Source organism: Mauremys mutica, unplaced genomic scaffold (assembly GCF_020497125.1).
Source record: "Mauremys mutica isolate MM-2020 ecotype Southern unplaced genomic scaffold, ASM2049712v1 000553F_np12_obj, whole genome shotgun sequence".
NCBI lineage: Eukaryota > Metazoa > Chordata > Testudines > Geoemydidae > Mauremys > Mauremys mutica.
This window is the reverse complement of record NW_025423002.1, coordinates 175,606-191,371: the sequence shown is the minus strand read 5'-3', so window position 1 is coordinate 191,371 and position 15,766 is coordinate 175,606. Positions and strand designations below refer to the sequence as shown.

Genomic DNA, 15,766 nt, shown 5'->3' with positions numbered 1-15,766 from the left:
ACTGGTGGTGCCCAAAGCCCCCTGGCCGCCCCAGGCAGGTGTCAGTGCCAGGCAGGGGGCGGTCGACAGCGTGGCTCTCACCTACCCGGGGCTGCCCCCCCGGAGGGCGTGTGGAGCCCGAGACGGGCAGGAGTCCGTGGCACCCGGGTGTTGGGCTGGAGGGTTTGGAGAACTGCTACTCGGGCCATGACAGACCCTCTGTGGCTTGGACGGCCCAACGGGCCATTGACCGGGACAAGATATGCACTTCTGGGGGGCTGGGGGCACTGCTGGGGGAAGCTCGCAGCGGGGGGCGGGCAGTGGGGCTGGGGGAAGCTCGCAGCGGGGGGGCGGGCAGTGGGGCGAGGGCACTGCTAGGGGAAGCTCGCAGCGGGGGGCGGGCAGTGGGGTGAGGGCACTGCTAGGGGAAGCTCGCAGCGGGGGGCGGGCAGTGGGGCGAGGGCACTGCTAGGGGAAGCTCGCAGCGGGGGGCGGGCAGTGGGGCGTGGGCACTGCTGGGGGAAGCTCACAGCGGGGGGTGGGCAGTGGGGCTGGGGAAAGCTCGCAGCGGGGGAGCGGGCAGTGGGGCGAGGGCACTGCTAGGGGAAGCTCGCAGCGGGGGGCGGGCAGTGGGGCGAGGGCACTGCTAGGGGAAGCTCGCAGCGGGGAGCGGGCAGTGGGGCGAGGGCACTGCTGGGGGAAGCTCGCAGCGGGGGGCGGGCAGTGGGGCTGGGGGAAGCTCGCAGCGCGGGGCGGGCAGTGGGGTGAGGGCACTGCTAGGGGAAGCTCGCAGCGGGGGGGCGGGCAGTGGGGCGAGGGCAGTGCTAGGGGAAGCTCGCAGCGGGGGGCGGGCAGTGGGGTGAGGGCACTGCTGGGGGAAGCTCGCAGCGGGGGGCGGGGGCACCCCTTACCGTGTGGAGACGCGGTAGAGGGCGGGGTCGGGGGTGCAGGGCCGGCCGGCCGCCCGCACCGAGCCCACGTCCGCCAGGCGCCGGCCCAGGTTGGAGCCCGTGATGGTGAGGGACACCCCCCCCTCCAGGGGGCTGCTGTGGGGCTGGATCTGGGGGGAGGCAAAGTTACCCCCAGCCCGGCCTCCCCCCCACCCGCCTCCCCCCCGGCCCAACTTCACCCCCCAGCCCAACTTCTCCCCCCAGCCCGGCCTCCCTCCAACCCGCCCCCCCGGCCCAACTTCACCCCCCCGCCCGCCCCCCCGGCCCAACTTCACCCCCCAGCCCGGCCTCCCTCCAACCCGCCTCCCCCCCGCCCGCCCCCCCGGCCCAACTTCACCCCCCAGCCCGGCCTCCCTCCAACCCGCCCCCCCGGCCCAACTTCTCCCCCCAGCACAGCCTCCCCCCCGCATGGCCATGGGCCAGCGTCCGTGCCCCCCTGTGCCCCAGCCCGGCATCACCCACGGTCCCTCTAGCCCAATCTCCCCCCCTCATCCCAGTCTCACCGCCTGGATGATGGGGGTGGGGCAGAGGGGCTCGGCGGCGCCAGGGGGGCAGAGGTCCCGGTAGCGGCAGCCGGGGCCCCCCCCGGCCGGGCACCAGACACAGCCCAGCTCCAGGGGGGCTGCCAGGCAGTGGCTGCAGTCAGCCCGCCCCACGGAGCAGTTGTAGAGGGTCACTGGGGGGGCAGAAAGGGAGATCAGCGGTGTCCCCCTCCCCGCCCCCCAGGGCACCGCCGCGGGGAAGCTCGCAGCGCCCCCTCCCCGCCCCCCAGGGCACCGCCGCGGGGAAGCTCGCAGCGCCCCCTCCCCGCCCCCCAGGGCACCGCCGCGGGGAAGCTCGCAGCGCCCCCTCCCCGCCCCCCAGGGCACCGCCGCGGGGAAGCGCGCAGCGCCCCCTCCCCGCCCCCCAGGGCACCGCCACTGGGAAGCTCGCAGCGCCCCCTCCCCGCCCCCAGGGCACCGCCGCGGGGAAGCTCGCAGCGCCCCCTCCCCGCCCCCCAGGGCACCGCCGCCGGGAAGCTGGCAGCGCCCCCACCTGCCCCACACGGCACCACCACGGGGAAACTGGCAGCGCCCCCTCCCCGCCCCCCAGGGCACCGCCACGGGGAAGCTGGCAGCGCCCCCTCCCCGCCCCCCAGGGCACCGCCACGGGGAAGCTCACAGCGCCCCCTCCGCGCCCCCCAGGGCACCGCCACGGGGAAGCTCACAGCACCCCCTCCCCGCCCCCCAGGGCACCGCCACGGGGAAGCTCACAGCACCCCCTCCCCGCCCCCCAGGGCACCGCCACGGGGAAGCTCGCAGCGCCCCCTCCCCACCCCCACGGCACTGCCACGGGGAAGCTCGCAGTGTCCCCTCCCCACCCCCACAGCACTGCCACGGGGAAGCTGGCAGCACTGGGCGTGTCCCTGGTGCCCACTCCCCGCCCCCGGGGCACTGCCGCGAGGAAGCTCGCAGCGCCCCCTCCCCACTCACCATGCAGGTCCCCCCGGTTGTCCAGGCGCCCCGCGCCCCCTGCGGAGACGTAGAGGGGGGCTGGGAGCTGGGGGGGGGGCTGGGAGTAGCTGTACACGTGGGGGCGGCACCGGACCCGCTGGGCCCCCCCCTCCTCGTCCAGCGACGCCTCCACCGACATAGGTGCTCCCCCCACCTCCACCACGCAGTGTAACCGTGGCAACGGGTCCTGCGTGAGGGGGGTGGAGAGTGAGATCAGGCCTGACCCCCCCAACAGCCCAGTGTACCCATGGCAACGGGGGTGGGGGAGAGAGTGAGACCAGCCTGCCCCCCACACCCCATCCCCCGGCCCCCAGCCCCCCCACTCACCCCCAGAAGCTGCAGGTTGTGGGCCACCAGGCTCAGGGGCACAGCCACCCCCACGGGCACCAGGGGGGTCCCCTCGATGCCCCCCAGGCTGGGGCAGGCCTCCGGACCCCAGGGGCCGCCCTCCCGGACCTGAGGGCAGAGGGGGTTAGACTGGGGGAGCAACCTGGAGGGAAGCACCGACGGGGCTGTCCCGGACGCCTGGGTCCCCTTCCGCATTCCCCCCAACCCTGACATGCCATCCCGGACGCCTGGGTCCCCTTCCCCGACGCCCCCTCCCCGAGATACTGACCCGGACGCCTGGGTCCCCTTCCCCCCAACCCTGACATGCCATCCCGGACGCCTGGGTCCCTTCCCCGACGCCCCCTCCCCCTGAGATGCTGACCCGGACGCCTGGGTCCCCTTCCCACCAACCCTGACATGCCATCCCGGACGCCTGGGCCCTCTTCCCCGACGCCCCCTCCCCCTGAGATGCTGACCCGGACGCCTGGGTCCCCTTCCCCGACGCCCCCTCCCCCTGAGATACTGACCCAGACGCCTGGGTCCCCTTCCCCCCAACCCTGACATGCCATCCCGGTCGCCTGGGTCCCCTTCCCCATCCCAGGGGCAAGTCCCTCACGTTCTGGTTGTAGATGGTCCCTTCGTCATGGGGGCAGGAGGCGCCTGGGATGCAGCTGTGAGTCCTCGGGCACCAGTGACAGGGCCAGGGGCTGCTCACGCACCCGCCACACCTGGGGGGCAGGGGGACGAACTGGGGTCAGCACAGGGCAGGACCCCCCAGCACTGCCGGTGCCCCTCACTCCCGACCCGCAGCCCCCGCCAGCGCCCCTCACTCCCGACCCGCAGCCCCCGCCGGCCCAGCGCTGCCGGCGCCCCTCACTCCCGACCCGCAACCCCCGCCAGCTCCCCTCACTCCCGACCCGCAGCCCCCGCCGGCCCAGCGCTGCCGGCGCCCCTCACTCCCGACCCGCAGCCCCCGCCGGCCCAGCGCTGCCGGCGCCCCTCACTCCCGACCCGCAGCCCCCGCCGGCCCAGCGCTGCCGGTGCCCCTCACTCCCGCCCCGCAGCCCCCACCGGCCCAGCGCTGCCGGCGCCCCTCACTCCCGACCCGCAACCCCCGCCGGCGCCCCTCACTCCCGACCCGCAGCCCCCGCCGGCCCAGCGCTGCCGGCGCCCCTCACTCCCGACCCGCAGCCCCCGCCGGCCCAGCGCTGCCGGCGCCCCTCACTCCCGACCCGCAACCCCCGCCGGTGCCCCTCACTCCCGACCCGCAGCCCCCGCCAGCGCCCCTCACTCCCGACCCGCAGCCCCCGCCGGCCCAGCCCTGCCGGCGCCCCTCACTCCCGACCCGCAGCCCCTGGTAGCCCAGGGCTCCCCCCCAGCCCCCCGGTGCCCCTCACTCCCGCTGCCGGCTCACGGGGAGGACCGCGCCAGCCGTGTCGCCGCGCTGCAGTCGTAGAAGACGAACTCCGTTGCCGCCACCACCACGTCCTCGAACATCAGGGACAGCGCCACGGTGACGTGATCTGGGGGGGCGGGAATGAGCCTTAATGCCCATCCCCCACCCCATCCGCCTCCCACCCCTACCCAGAATCCTCTGCAAAGAGTGGCTTCCCCCCCATTGGCGTCTCTCCCCTACCCAGAATCCTCTGCAATGGGCTCTCCCTCCCCCATTGGCGTCTGTCCCCTACCCAGAATCCTCTGCAAAGAGCGGCTCTCCCTCCCACATTGGCGTCTCTCCCCTACCCAGAATCCTCTGCAATGGGCGGCTCTCCCTTCCCCATTGGCGTCTGTCCCCTCCCCTTTGTTCCATTCCCAATCCCAGTGCATGCTGGGTGATGGGAGGGAGGACCAGACCCTTCCTCTGTCTCTGCCCCCCCATACTCAGCTGGGCAGCCCCCCATTCACAGCCCCCCTCCATGCTGACCTTTGCCCTCCTGGCTGGGTGGCACCTGGGGGCTGGGGGGCGAGCGGCAGCGGACCCAGGCGTCCTGCAGCAGGGCGGGGCTGTCCTGCTCCCCGAAGGCGCAGTGGTAGCTCTCACCCTCAGCCAGGGGGGGCAGCTGGGGCACCCACAGCGAGACCTGGGGGGGAGACATGGGGGGTGTCACAGATCCAAGGGGGTGAGCCTCCCAAAACGCTGCTCCTGCTGCCCCACCCACAACTCCAGCTCCGCCTATCTCAGCCCCGCCCACAACGCGCTCTGTCCATCCTGGCCCCGCCCACAACTCCCAGCCCCACCCACAACTCCAGCCCCGCCCCTTACACACACACCCCCGACACAACTCCCAGCCCCACCCACAACTCCAGCTCCGCCTATCCCGGCCCCACCCACAACTCACAGCCCCGCCCATCCTGGCCCCGCCCACAACCCCAGCCCCACCCATGGCCTGGTCCCACCCCTCCAGCCCCCACAACCCCCAGCCCCACCCACAACTCCAGCCCCGCCCCTTACACACACACCCCCGACACAACTCCCAGCCCCACCCACAACTCCAGCTCTGCTCATCCTGGCCCCACCCACAATGCCCAGCCCCGCCAATCCCAACCCCACCCGTGACCTGGCCCCACCCCTCCAACCCCCACCTCTCCCAGCCCCTTGGTCCTGCCCCCTCCCAGCCACTCACCTCCGTCTGCTCCTCGCGGCTCTGATTGGCCGGCGTCACCATCTCGATGCGCAGGCATTGGCTGCTGGCCCCGTAGCTCCACAGCCATTGGTCGGCTGCCTCGAAGCGCTCGCACTCCAGCTTGCGAGTGCACCTGCCGACCGGCCAATAGGGTGAGGGGGCACGTCCATCACCTCTCACCACAGGCTGACAGCCCAGGAGCCCCACCCACTGCCCTCATAGCCCCGCCTCCCCACCGGGGCAGGCTGTTTTTATGGAGGTCCTACGTAAACAAGGGCACCTTGTTTCCTTTTTCGTCCTAAATTAATCCCCCCCACACCCCTCAGTGCCCCTCCCCCCACTAAGCAATTGGCGCTTTGTGTTCTTCTTCGAGTGATTGCTCCTATGCATTCCAGTCAGGTGTGCGCGCCGCGTGTACGGCATCTCGGAACTTTTTACCCTAGCAACCCCGGCGGGCCGGCTGGCGCCCCCTGGAGTGGCGCCGCTATGGCGCCTGTTATATACCCCAGCCGGCCCGTCCGCTCCTCAGTTCCTTCTTCCCGCCCGTGACGGCCAGTTGGAACTGTGGAGTGCTCCCTGTCCTCCACCGCCCTAGCTCTCGCTACCGTTCTCTGTGTATAGTTCTTTCATTACTTAGTGTAGATAGTTCTCTTAGTCAGTTAGTTAGTTAGTTTTAGGATAAGGATAAGGGGGGTTCCCCCTCCCTTTCCTCCCCCGGTGCGGGCTCATGCCCAAGGCACCGGGCTTTAAGCCCTGCGCATCTTGCCAGCGGCCTATGCCAGTAGGGGACCCGCACGACTCCTGCCTCCGTTGCCTGGGGGAGAGTCACAGGGCAGATAAGTGTTCTATCTGTTCCGCTTTCAAACCCCGAACGCGTAAGGAGCGGGACATTCGGTTAAAGCAGCTCCTAATGGAGGCGTCGCTCCAGCCCCCGGCACCGTCCGCGCCGGCACCAAAGACTGCATCGGTGCAGAGCGCACCGGCGGCCCCGAGCCGCTCCGGCACCGAGGCTCCGCGACCTCAACCAGCGGCGCCGAAGGCCCGGCACCGCTCCCTATCACCATCCAAGAAGCGCAAGCCGGCGAAGGCAGCTGCCAAGTCCCACGCTGAGGGCCCAGCAGCCAAGCCAATCCCGCCACCTGCGGTACCGGCGGTGGCCGTGCATAGGACGTGCACCGTGCCGTTGACTCCGGCGCCGCAAGGGCCGTCAAGTCCAGCACCGCCATGCTCCCCGGCGCCGACCGCGGTTGAGCTCCGGCTGCCATCCACGCCTGAGACTTTCTCTACAGCGCGCAAGCTCATAGAGCTCACAGAGGCACCGAGCCTCCGGCCCCCGGCACCACCGGTGCGGGCTGTTGTATCGGCAGGAAAGCCGGCGATGATGATCCGACCCCCTTCTCCGGACGGACGGCACAGACGGCGCTCCCGGTCCCGGTCTCGTTCCCGGTCCCAACGCAGGTCACCGTCCCGCCGCTCAAGATCCCGGCACCGCTCACCATCACGGTACCGGTCGCCGTCCCGACGCCGGTCGCAGTCCCGGTACCGTTCAACATCGCAGTACCGGTCGCAATCCCGGCGTCGCTCCAGGTCCCGATCGCCTTCGCAACAGCACCGACGGAGGTCCGCTTCCCGGCACCGCTCCCGGCACCGCAGGTCCGGATCCCGGTCGAGCTCCTGGCACCGGTCGAGTTCCCGGCACCGCGGCGGACGTTGGTCTCGGTCACCATCCCGATACCGTGATGCCTGGCACCGATCCTCGGCACCGTCCGGGGCCAGACTGCCTCCTTCGGCGGCGCAGTCCGTTAGCGCCTCTGCACCCCCATGGCCATCCCGCCCCGCGTCGGTCGCTTCCGGGGCAGACAGCAACGGGCACCTGCCACCTACTCCGCAGGATCAACCTCAGGGTGCACAACAGTGGGGCTTCTGGGTCCCCTGGGCCCAATACGGGACTCAGGGGGTGCCTTTTCCTCCAAGAGCCCCTGCCTCCGAGCGCAGGGTACCGGAGGCCACCGTCAGTCGACTGCCCCCTTCGCCACCGGCTTCGGTCTCGATACCGCCTGACCCCCAGAGGCATCCTCAGCCCGAGCCAGCTGACCAACCCTTAGAAGATCCCTCAACGGAGGCTGTGGTCCAGGGCTTATCTTCGTCGTCGTCACCAGACGAGGCGGTGGCCGGAGCATCTGCTAAAGATCCTCCACCAATAGACCTGAGGGCCCACCAAGACCTGCTTCGCCGCGTGGCGAAAGCAATAGATCTCCCTGTGGCGGAGGTCCAGGAGGACGAGGACCCAGTGACAAACGTCATTGGAGCGGAGGCTCCCGTACGGGTGGCCTTGCCGTTCATCAGGACAATCCAAAAAAACGCCAACACACTCTGGCAGTCGCCGGCGTCCATCCCTCCTACTGCCCGCGGGGTCGAGCGCAAGTACGCGGCCCCCCCACGGGCTAGGAGTACCTGTACACTCACCCGACCCCAGACTCGTTGGTCGTGCAGTCGGTCAACGACAGGGAGCGGCATGGTCAGCCCGCCCCAGCGCCGAAGTCTAAAGAGGCGAGACGGATGGACCTGTTAGGCCGCAAGGTCTACTCTGCCGGCGGTCTGCAACTGCGGATCGCCAATCAGATGGCCCTCCTCGCCAGGTACGCCTATGACATCATGGTGTCCCTGGCGAAGTTTACAGAGCTGCTCCCAACAGCCTCCCGCCAAGAGTTCTCGGCGTTGTTGGATGACGGGAAAAAATCTTCCAGGTCCTCCATCCAGGCCGCTCTTGACTCCGCGGACTCGGGAGCTCGGACCCTGGCCTCAGGAGTGACGATGCGCCACATCTCCTGGCTGCAGTCCTCCACCCTGCCACCGGAGGTGCAGTACACGCTGCAGGACCTGCCCTTTGATACCCAGGGACTGTTTTCGGACAAAACCGATGCCAGAATCCAGACCCTGAAGGACGGTCGCATAGCCAGCCGCACTCTCGGGATGCACACGCCGGCAACACAGCGCAGGTCCTTCCGGCAGCAACCCTCTCGGCCTTTCACTCAGCCTCGGTACCGTCCCTACAACAGCAGGCGGCCTGGCCAAAATCGCCGTCGACCATCCGGCAACAGACGCAACCAGGCCCAGGCCTCTTCCAAGGCCCCTCCAGGGTCCAAACAGGCCTTTTGATGGGACGCCCGAGGACGGCCCATCACTCTCCCTACCGGATCCTACCCCTTTATTTTACAACTGCCTCTCCCATTTCTTTTTGGCGTGGTCCCAATTAACAACGGACAACTGGGTGCTTCAAACAGTCCAGTCGGGATACCGCCTTCAGTTTGTTTCGCCCCCCCCTTCCCACCCACCCTCCCTGTCCCTCTTCAGGGACCCCTCTCACGAGCAATTCCTCTTACACGAGGTCCAGACTCTGCTGAGCGTGGGTGCCATAGAAGCAGTGCCTCAAGACAGGCGGGGCAGGGGATTCTATTCCCGATACTTTCTCATCCCCAAAGCGAAAGGGGGGCTACGTCCTATCCTGGACCTTCGCGAGCTGAACAAATACCTGCTCAAGCCCAAGTTTCGCATGGTCACCCTGGGGACCATCATTCCCTCTCTGGATCCGGGAGACTGGTTTGCCGCCCTCGACATGAAGGACGCCTACTTCCATGTTGCGATCTACCCTCCCCATCGACGCTACCTGCGTTTCGTGGTGAACAACGCCCACTACCAGTTCGCCGTGTTGCCGTTCGGACTCTCCACCGCACCGAGGGTGTTTACCAAGTGCATGGCAGTGGTTGCCGCAGCCCTCCGCCGTCGTCAGATACACGTCTACCCGTATCTCGGCGACTGGCTGGTTCGCGGAACGTCTCGGCGGCTGGTAATGGACCAGATGACAGAAATCCTGTCTCTATTTCAACGGCTCGGTCTTCTCGTCAATGCCGAGAAGTCCTCCTTAATTCCGTCGCAGCGGGTGGAGTTCATTGGAGCGGTCCTCGACTCCAAGTTGGCCAGGGCCTGCCTACCGCGCTCTCGGCACCAGACACTGGACTCCATCATTCAGGACCTCGTCACCTTTCCTACCACGACGGTGCGATCCTGCCTCCGCCTCCTGGGCCACATGGCATCCTGTACGTATGTCACCGCGTACGCGCGGCTCCACCTTCGCCCGTTCCAGGCCTGGCTAGCGTCGGTGTACCGCCCGCATCGAGACCCTGTCGACATGGTGGTCACGGTCACCAAGCCAACCCTCGAGTCCCTCAGCTGGTGGCTCGACCCGGAGGTCGTGTGTGCCGGAGTCCCGTTCCACCCTCCTTGCCCATCCGCCACTCTGACCACGGATGCCTCAGCGCTCGGCTGGGGAGCTCATCTGGGCGACCTTCACACCCAAGGTCTTTGGTCAACCCAAGAGCTCGCTCTGCACATCAACATCCGCGAGCTGCGAGCGATCCGTTTGGCGTGTCACACCTTCCGCACCCGCCTGCAAGGCCGCTGTGTGACAGTGTTCACGGACAACACGACAGCGATGTTCTACGTGAACAAGCAGGGCGGAGCTCGCTCCTCCCTCCTTTGCAAGGAAGCGATGCTCCTGTGGGACTTCTGCGTGACCCACTCCATTCACCTGGAAGCGTCCTTTCTTCCGGGAGTGCAGAACACGCTGGCCGACCATCTCAGCAGGTCGTTCCTCTCCCACGAGTGGTCTCTCCGTCCCGACGTCGTGCACACAATCTTCCGGAGGTGGGGGTTTCCCCAAGTAGACCTATTCACGTCCAAGGAGAACAGGAAGTGCCACCTGTTATGCTCGTTCCGGGGTCACGCGCCGGGCTCCCTGTCGGACGCCTTCCTTTACTCCTGGAAGGATCACCTCCTCTACGCCTTCCCTCCGTTCCCGCTCGTCCACCGAGTGTTACAGAAGCTTCGGAGGGACAGAGCCACCGTCATACTCGTGGCTCCGGCCTGGCCGAGGCAGCACTGGTTCACCCTGCTGCTTGAGCTCTCCGTTCGGGATCCCATCCCCCTTCCGTTGTGGCCGGACCTCATCACGCAGGACTTCGGCAGACTCCACCATCCGAACCTGCAGTCCCTCCATCTTACAGCTTGGTACCTGCGTGGCTGACCCACGCAGAAAGGGACTGTTCGGCGGCAGTTCAGCGAGTCCTGCTAGAGAGCAGAAAGCCTTCCACTCGCTCCACCTACCTTGCGAAATGGAAGAGGTTCGCAATCTGGTGTGATCAACGAGGACTCAATCCATTCGTAGTCCCTGTCCCTACTATCCTGGACTACCTCTGGTCCCTTAAGGAGCAAGGTCTTGCGGTCTCCTCCTTGAGGGTACACCTGGCAGCAGTGTCCGCCTTTCGTCCATCTATGCATCTTCTCCAACCAGATGGTTTCCCGCTTCCTCAAAGGCCTGGACCACATGTACCCGCCAGTGCGGCGTCCTGCCCCAACCTGGGATTTGAACCTCGTTCTGGCCAAGCTTATGGGACCGCCCTTCGAGCCTCTGGCCACGTGCTCCCTGCTCTACCTCTCCTGGAAGACGGCCTTCCTCGTCGCAATTACATCAGCGAGACGAGTCTCTGAGCTCCGTGCTCTAACGGTGGGTCCACCATACACCGTCTTCCATGGAGACAAGGTGCAGCTTCGACCACACCCGGCCTTCCTCCCTAAGGTGGTGTCGGCCTTCCACCTCAACCAGGAGATCTTCCTCCCGGTCTTCTTCCCGAAGCTGCACGCCTCCCCTCGGGAGCAACAGCTTCACTCCCTGGACGTCCGCAGGGCCCTTGCCTTTTACATCGAGCGGACAAAGCCCTTCTGGCGTTCGACCCAGCTCTTTGTGGCCGTCGCCGACCGCATGAAGGGCGAGCCGATCTCCTCCCAGAGAATTTCCTCCTGGGTCACTGCGTGTATTCGGACGTGCTACGAGCTGGCTCGCGTCCCCCCATGCCGCCTCACCGCTCACTCCACGAGAGCGCACGCCTCGTCGGCTGCCTTCCTGGCCCATGTCCCCATCCAGGACATCTGCAGAGCGGCCACCTGGTCTTCTGTCCACACCTTCGCCTCCCACTACGCGTTGGTGCAGCAATCCAGAGACGACGCAGCCTTCGGCTCTGCAGTATTACACTCCGCCACGTCTCACTCCGACCCCACCGCCTAGGTAAGGCTTGGGAATCACCTAACTGGAATGCATAGGAGTAATCACTCGAAGAAGAAAAGACGGTTACTCACCGTAGTAACTGGTGTTCTTCGAGATGTGTTGCTCCTATCCATTCCAGACCCGCCCTCCTTCCCCACTGTCGGAGTAGCCGGCAAGAAGGAACTGAGGAGCGGACGGGCCGGCTGGGGTATATATCCGGCGCCATAGCGGCGCCACTCCAGGGGGCGCCAGCCGGCCCGCCGGGGTTGCTAGGGTAAAAATGTTCCCGAGAGCCGTGCACGCGGCGCACACACCTACCTGGAATGGATTGGAGCAACACATCTCGAAGAACACCAGTTACTACGGTGAGTAACCGTCTTTTTGAGTAGGTCCCACGTAAACGAGACTCACCGGCCCTGCAGGACGCACCAGCCGCAGAAAGGGTCCCGGGCACGGAGGCAGCCGGCGCAGTCCTGGAAGTGGGGGCACTCGGAGACCGGGACTTTGGTGACCTGGGGGGCGGGGGGGGAAATGGGGCAGAGAGTGAGGAAAGGGATAGAGACCCGGCCCCCCGAAACGCAGCCGCCTCTGGGACCGAGCAGCCTCGCCCCCCCCACCCGGCCCCCCGAAACGCAGCCGCCTCTGGGGCGGAGCAGCCTCGCCCCCCCACCCGGCCCCCCGAAATGCAGCCGCCTCTGGGACCGAGCAGCCTCGCCCCCCCCACCCGGCCCCCCGAAACGCAGCCGCCTCTGGGACCGAGCAGCCTCGCCCCCCCCCACCCGGCCCCCCGAAATGCAGCCGCCTCTGGGACCGTGCAGCCTCGCCCCCCCCCACCCGGCCCCCCGAAACGCAGCCGCCTCTGGGGCGGAGCAGCCTCGCCCCCCCCACCCGGCCCCCCGAAACGCAGCCGCCTCTGGGGCGGAGCAGCCTCGCCCCCCCCACCCGGCCCCCCGAAACGCAGCCGCCTCTGGGGCGGAGCAGCCTCGCCCCCCCCACCCGGCCCCCCGAAACGCAGCCGCCTCTGGGGCGGAGCAGCCTCGCCCCCCCCACCCGGCCCCCCGAAACGCAGCCGCCTCTGGGGCGGAGCAGCCTCGCCCCCCCCACCCGGCCCCCCGAAACGCAGCCGCCTCTGGGACAGAGCAGCCTGGCCCGCCCCCACCCGGCCCCCCGAAACGCAGCCGCCTCTGGGACCGAGCAGCCTCGCCCCCCCCACCCGGCCCCCCGAAACGCAGCCGCCTCTGGGGCGGAGCAGCCTCGCCCCCCCCACCCGGCCCCCCGAAACGCAGCCGCCTCTGGGGCGGAGCAGCCTCGCCCCCCCCACACACAGCCCCCCGAAACGCAGCCGCCTCTGGGGCGGAGCAGCCTCGCCCCCCCGAAACGCAGCCGCCTCTGCCCTCGAACGGGGCGGGCTCGGGGGCACCTGGGACTCCGTCATGGCGTAGAGGTGGGTCCCGCTGCCGTCCAGGAGGAGATCGGGGCTGACGGGGGAGCGCTGGCCGAGGCGCACGGAGCTGTACACCTGCCCCACGGAGGAGTTCAGATACACCTGCAGGGGGATGAGGAGGGGGTTAGGCACAAGACGGGGGCAGCCACGTCTCCAGCAGCCTCAGCCCGCACACCCGGCCCTGCTGAGATGCAGCCAGCTCTGGGGTGGGGCGCCCCCCCCCCCCACACACCTTGTGCAGCTGCCCCTGCCCGTCTCCGAGGAAAGCGATGGTGTGTCCGGCCTCCGCCATCGCCGCCACGGCCGTGAGCGTCGGCAGCCCAGTCACCAGGGCGCTGGCCTCCACGGGCACGCGGCCGGCGATGGGGCTGGGGGTGTGTTCGTCTCCGCAGGGGTAAACGTCCGGGGACTCCTGGGGCGAGACACGCAGGGGTGAGCAACGGGCCCAGGTCGCCGGGGACCTGGCGGGGCGGGGGGCTGGGTATCCGGGGACCCCTCCTGGGCGGGGCCGGGGATCGGTTATCCGGGGACCCCTCCGTGATGGGGCGGGGGGCTGGTTACCTGGGGACCCCTCCGTGATGGGGCGGGGGGCTGGTTACCCGGGGATGCCTCGGGGGCGGGGCGGGGGGCTGGTTACCCAGGTCCCCTTGGGGCAGGATTGGGGCTGGTTACCCGGGGACCCCTCGGGGGCGGGGCCGGGGATCGGTTATCCAGGGACCCCTCCATGATGGGGCGGGGGGCTGGTTACCCGGGGACCCCTCGGGGGCGGGGCCGGGGATCGGTTATCCAGGGACCCCTCCATGATGGGGCGGGGGGCTGGTTACCCGGGGACCCCTCGGGGGTGGGGCGGGGGGGCTGGTTACCCGGGGACCCCTCGGGGGCGGGGCGGGGGGGCTGGTTACCAGGGGACCCCTCGGGGGCGGGGCGGGGGGCTGGTTACCCAGGTCCCCTTGGGGCAGGATTGGGGCTGGTTACCCAGGGACCCTTCGGGGGCGGGGCCGGGGATCGGTTATCCAGGGACCCTTCCATGATGGGGCGGGGGGCTGGTTACCCGGGGACCCCTCGGGGGCGGGACCGGGGATCGGTTATCCAGGGACCCCTCCGTGATGGGGCGGGGGGCTGGTTACCTGGGGAGCCCTCGGGGGCGGGGCGGGGGGCTGGTTACCCGGGGACCCCTCGGGGGTGGGGCGGGGGGCTGGTTACCCAGGTCCCCTTGGGGCAGGATTGGGGATGGTTACCCGGGGACCCCTCGGGGGCGGGACCGGGGATCGGTTATCCAGGGACCCCTCTGTGATGGGGCGGGGGGCTGGTTACCCGGGGACCCCTCGGGGGTGGGGCGGGGGGCTGGTTACCCAGGTCCCCTTGGGGCAGGATTGGGGCTGGTTACCCGGGGACCCCTCGGGGGCGGGACCGGGGATCGGTTATCCAGGGACCCCTCTGTGATGGGGCGGGGGGCTGGTTGCCCGGGGACCCCTCGGGGGCGGGGCAGGGGGGCTGGTTACCCGGGGACCCCTCGGGGGCGGGGCAGGGGGGCTGGTTACCCGGGGACCCCTCGGGGGCGGGGCGGGGGGGCTGGTTACCCGGGGACCCCTCGTCCGGCACCAGGACACCGGCGCCGCCCCCCACAGACCTTGGGCAGCTCGGCGCAGCGGGACGTCACCCCGTACTCGATGGCCGCCTCCTCCCGGCCCCCCGGCCCCCGGCCCCCCGCCGTGTAACACGCCCGCCGGCTCCGCTCCACGGCCGTGTCCAGCTGGGCCAGCGGGAAGGCGCACAGGGCCGTGTGCGGGCCGGGGGTGGCCGTGGCCCCCTGCCCCACGGCCGCCAGCACGAAGAGCACGTCGCCCTGCGGGGGCGCCAGCCGGGCCAGCTGCCCGGCCCGCGCCAGGTTGTAGAGGCGCCCGCGGGGGCCCCGGCAGGCCAGCGGCACCTCGGCGTAGGAGTAGAGCTGCAGGTCGCGGGCGCAGAGCCGCGCCAGGAAGGGCCGATAGTCCAGCTGCCCCTTGGCGCCGCGGCGCGAGAAGAGCAGGTAGACGTGGCCGCCGGCGGCGTAGGCGCCCGCGTAGCTGTTGTTGAAGTCGGAGAAGTCGCCCACCACCAGCTTGCCGAGCCCCTCGCTGGAGAAGGCGCCGGGCCCCGCCAGGGGCCGCACGGTGACGGGCGGGATCCCGCCCGAGAGCTTCCCCGTCAGCCCGCGCCCCACGAAGAGCAGGTCGCGGCCGGCCGCGCGCCCGAGCGCGCCCACCGTGGCCACCCGCGCCTCGTTGGCCGCCACGAACTGGCTGTCGCCCGGCTCCTCCGGCCGGTACAGCACCCGGCCCACGTCGGCCAGCGCCCGCGTCTCGCACAGCCCCTGCGCCAGCTGCCCGCACACCACCAGCTCCCCGGCCGCCTCGTGGGGCAGCAGCAGCTTGTTGGCGTTGTCCGTGGGGCGGGCCTGGGGGCAGTCCCGGGGGTCCCGGAAGGGGAGGCACTCGGGGCTGTCGAGCTCCGGCCCGGTCCGCGCCTGCCCCGCCAGCCCCAGCTCCGGCGTCAGCTGGTACAGGGCGTTCACGGCCCCCACGTACAGGCTCCCCGAGCCGCTGGCGCGCGCCAGGTGGTTGAAGGTGGCGTTGGGGGCGGAGAAGGAGGGGTAGGGGCGGGAGGGGCAGCGAGGGGCGAGGAGGAGGAGGAGGAAGGGGGCCAGCAGGGGGGGCATGTCGGAGGCCTGAGAGAGAGAGAGAAAAGGGGGGGCAGGGTTAGGGGGATCCAGGAGACGGAGCACCTGCAGCCTCTGGGGAGAGAACCCAGGAGTCCGGGCTCCCAGCCCCCCCCTCCCACCACTGTAACCACCAGCCCCCACTCCCCTC

The 15,766-nt window shown here is 69.6% G+C and overlaps 1 protein-coding gene across 5 annotated transcripts in view; it reads right to left on the bottom strand.

The window, feature by feature from the left end:
• PLXNB3 (plexin B3) overlaps nucleotides 1–15,766 on the bottom strand; it is a 43,196-nt gene that overhangs the window by 22,384 nt on the left and 5,046 nt on the right. For all 5 annotated transcript variants that reach the window (XR_006575549.1, XR_006575550.1, XM_045000613.1 and 2 more), the window contains exons 3-14: nucleotides 14,548–15,624; nucleotides 13,150–13,329; nucleotides 12,894–13,019; nucleotides 11,885–11,985; nucleotides 5,374–5,506; nucleotides 4,674–4,830; nucleotides 4,164–4,272; nucleotides 3,366–3,477; nucleotides 2,750–2,878; nucleotides 2,402–2,609; nucleotides 1,433–1,605; nucleotides 891–1,039 (exon numbers count right to left, since the gene is read on the bottom strand). Coding sequence is in view for 3 of the 5 variants with exons in the window: in XM_045000613.1 (XP_044856548.1) it covers nucleotides 891–1,039; nucleotides 1,433–1,605; nucleotides 2,402–2,609; nucleotides 2,750–2,878; nucleotides 3,366–3,477; nucleotides 4,164–4,272; nucleotides 4,674–4,830; nucleotides 5,374–5,506; nucleotides 11,885–11,985; nucleotides 12,894–13,019; nucleotides 13,150–13,329; nucleotides 14,548–15,615 (2,645 nt within the window). In the remaining 2 variants the exon portion in view is untranslated. The remainder of the gene's footprint in view (nucleotides 1–890; nucleotides 1,040–1,432; nucleotides 1,606–2,401; nucleotides 2,610–2,749; nucleotides 2,879–3,365; nucleotides 3,478–4,163; nucleotides 4,273–4,673; nucleotides 4,831–5,373; nucleotides 5,507–11,884; nucleotides 11,986–12,893; nucleotides 13,020–13,149; nucleotides 13,330–14,547; nucleotides 15,625–15,766) is intronic.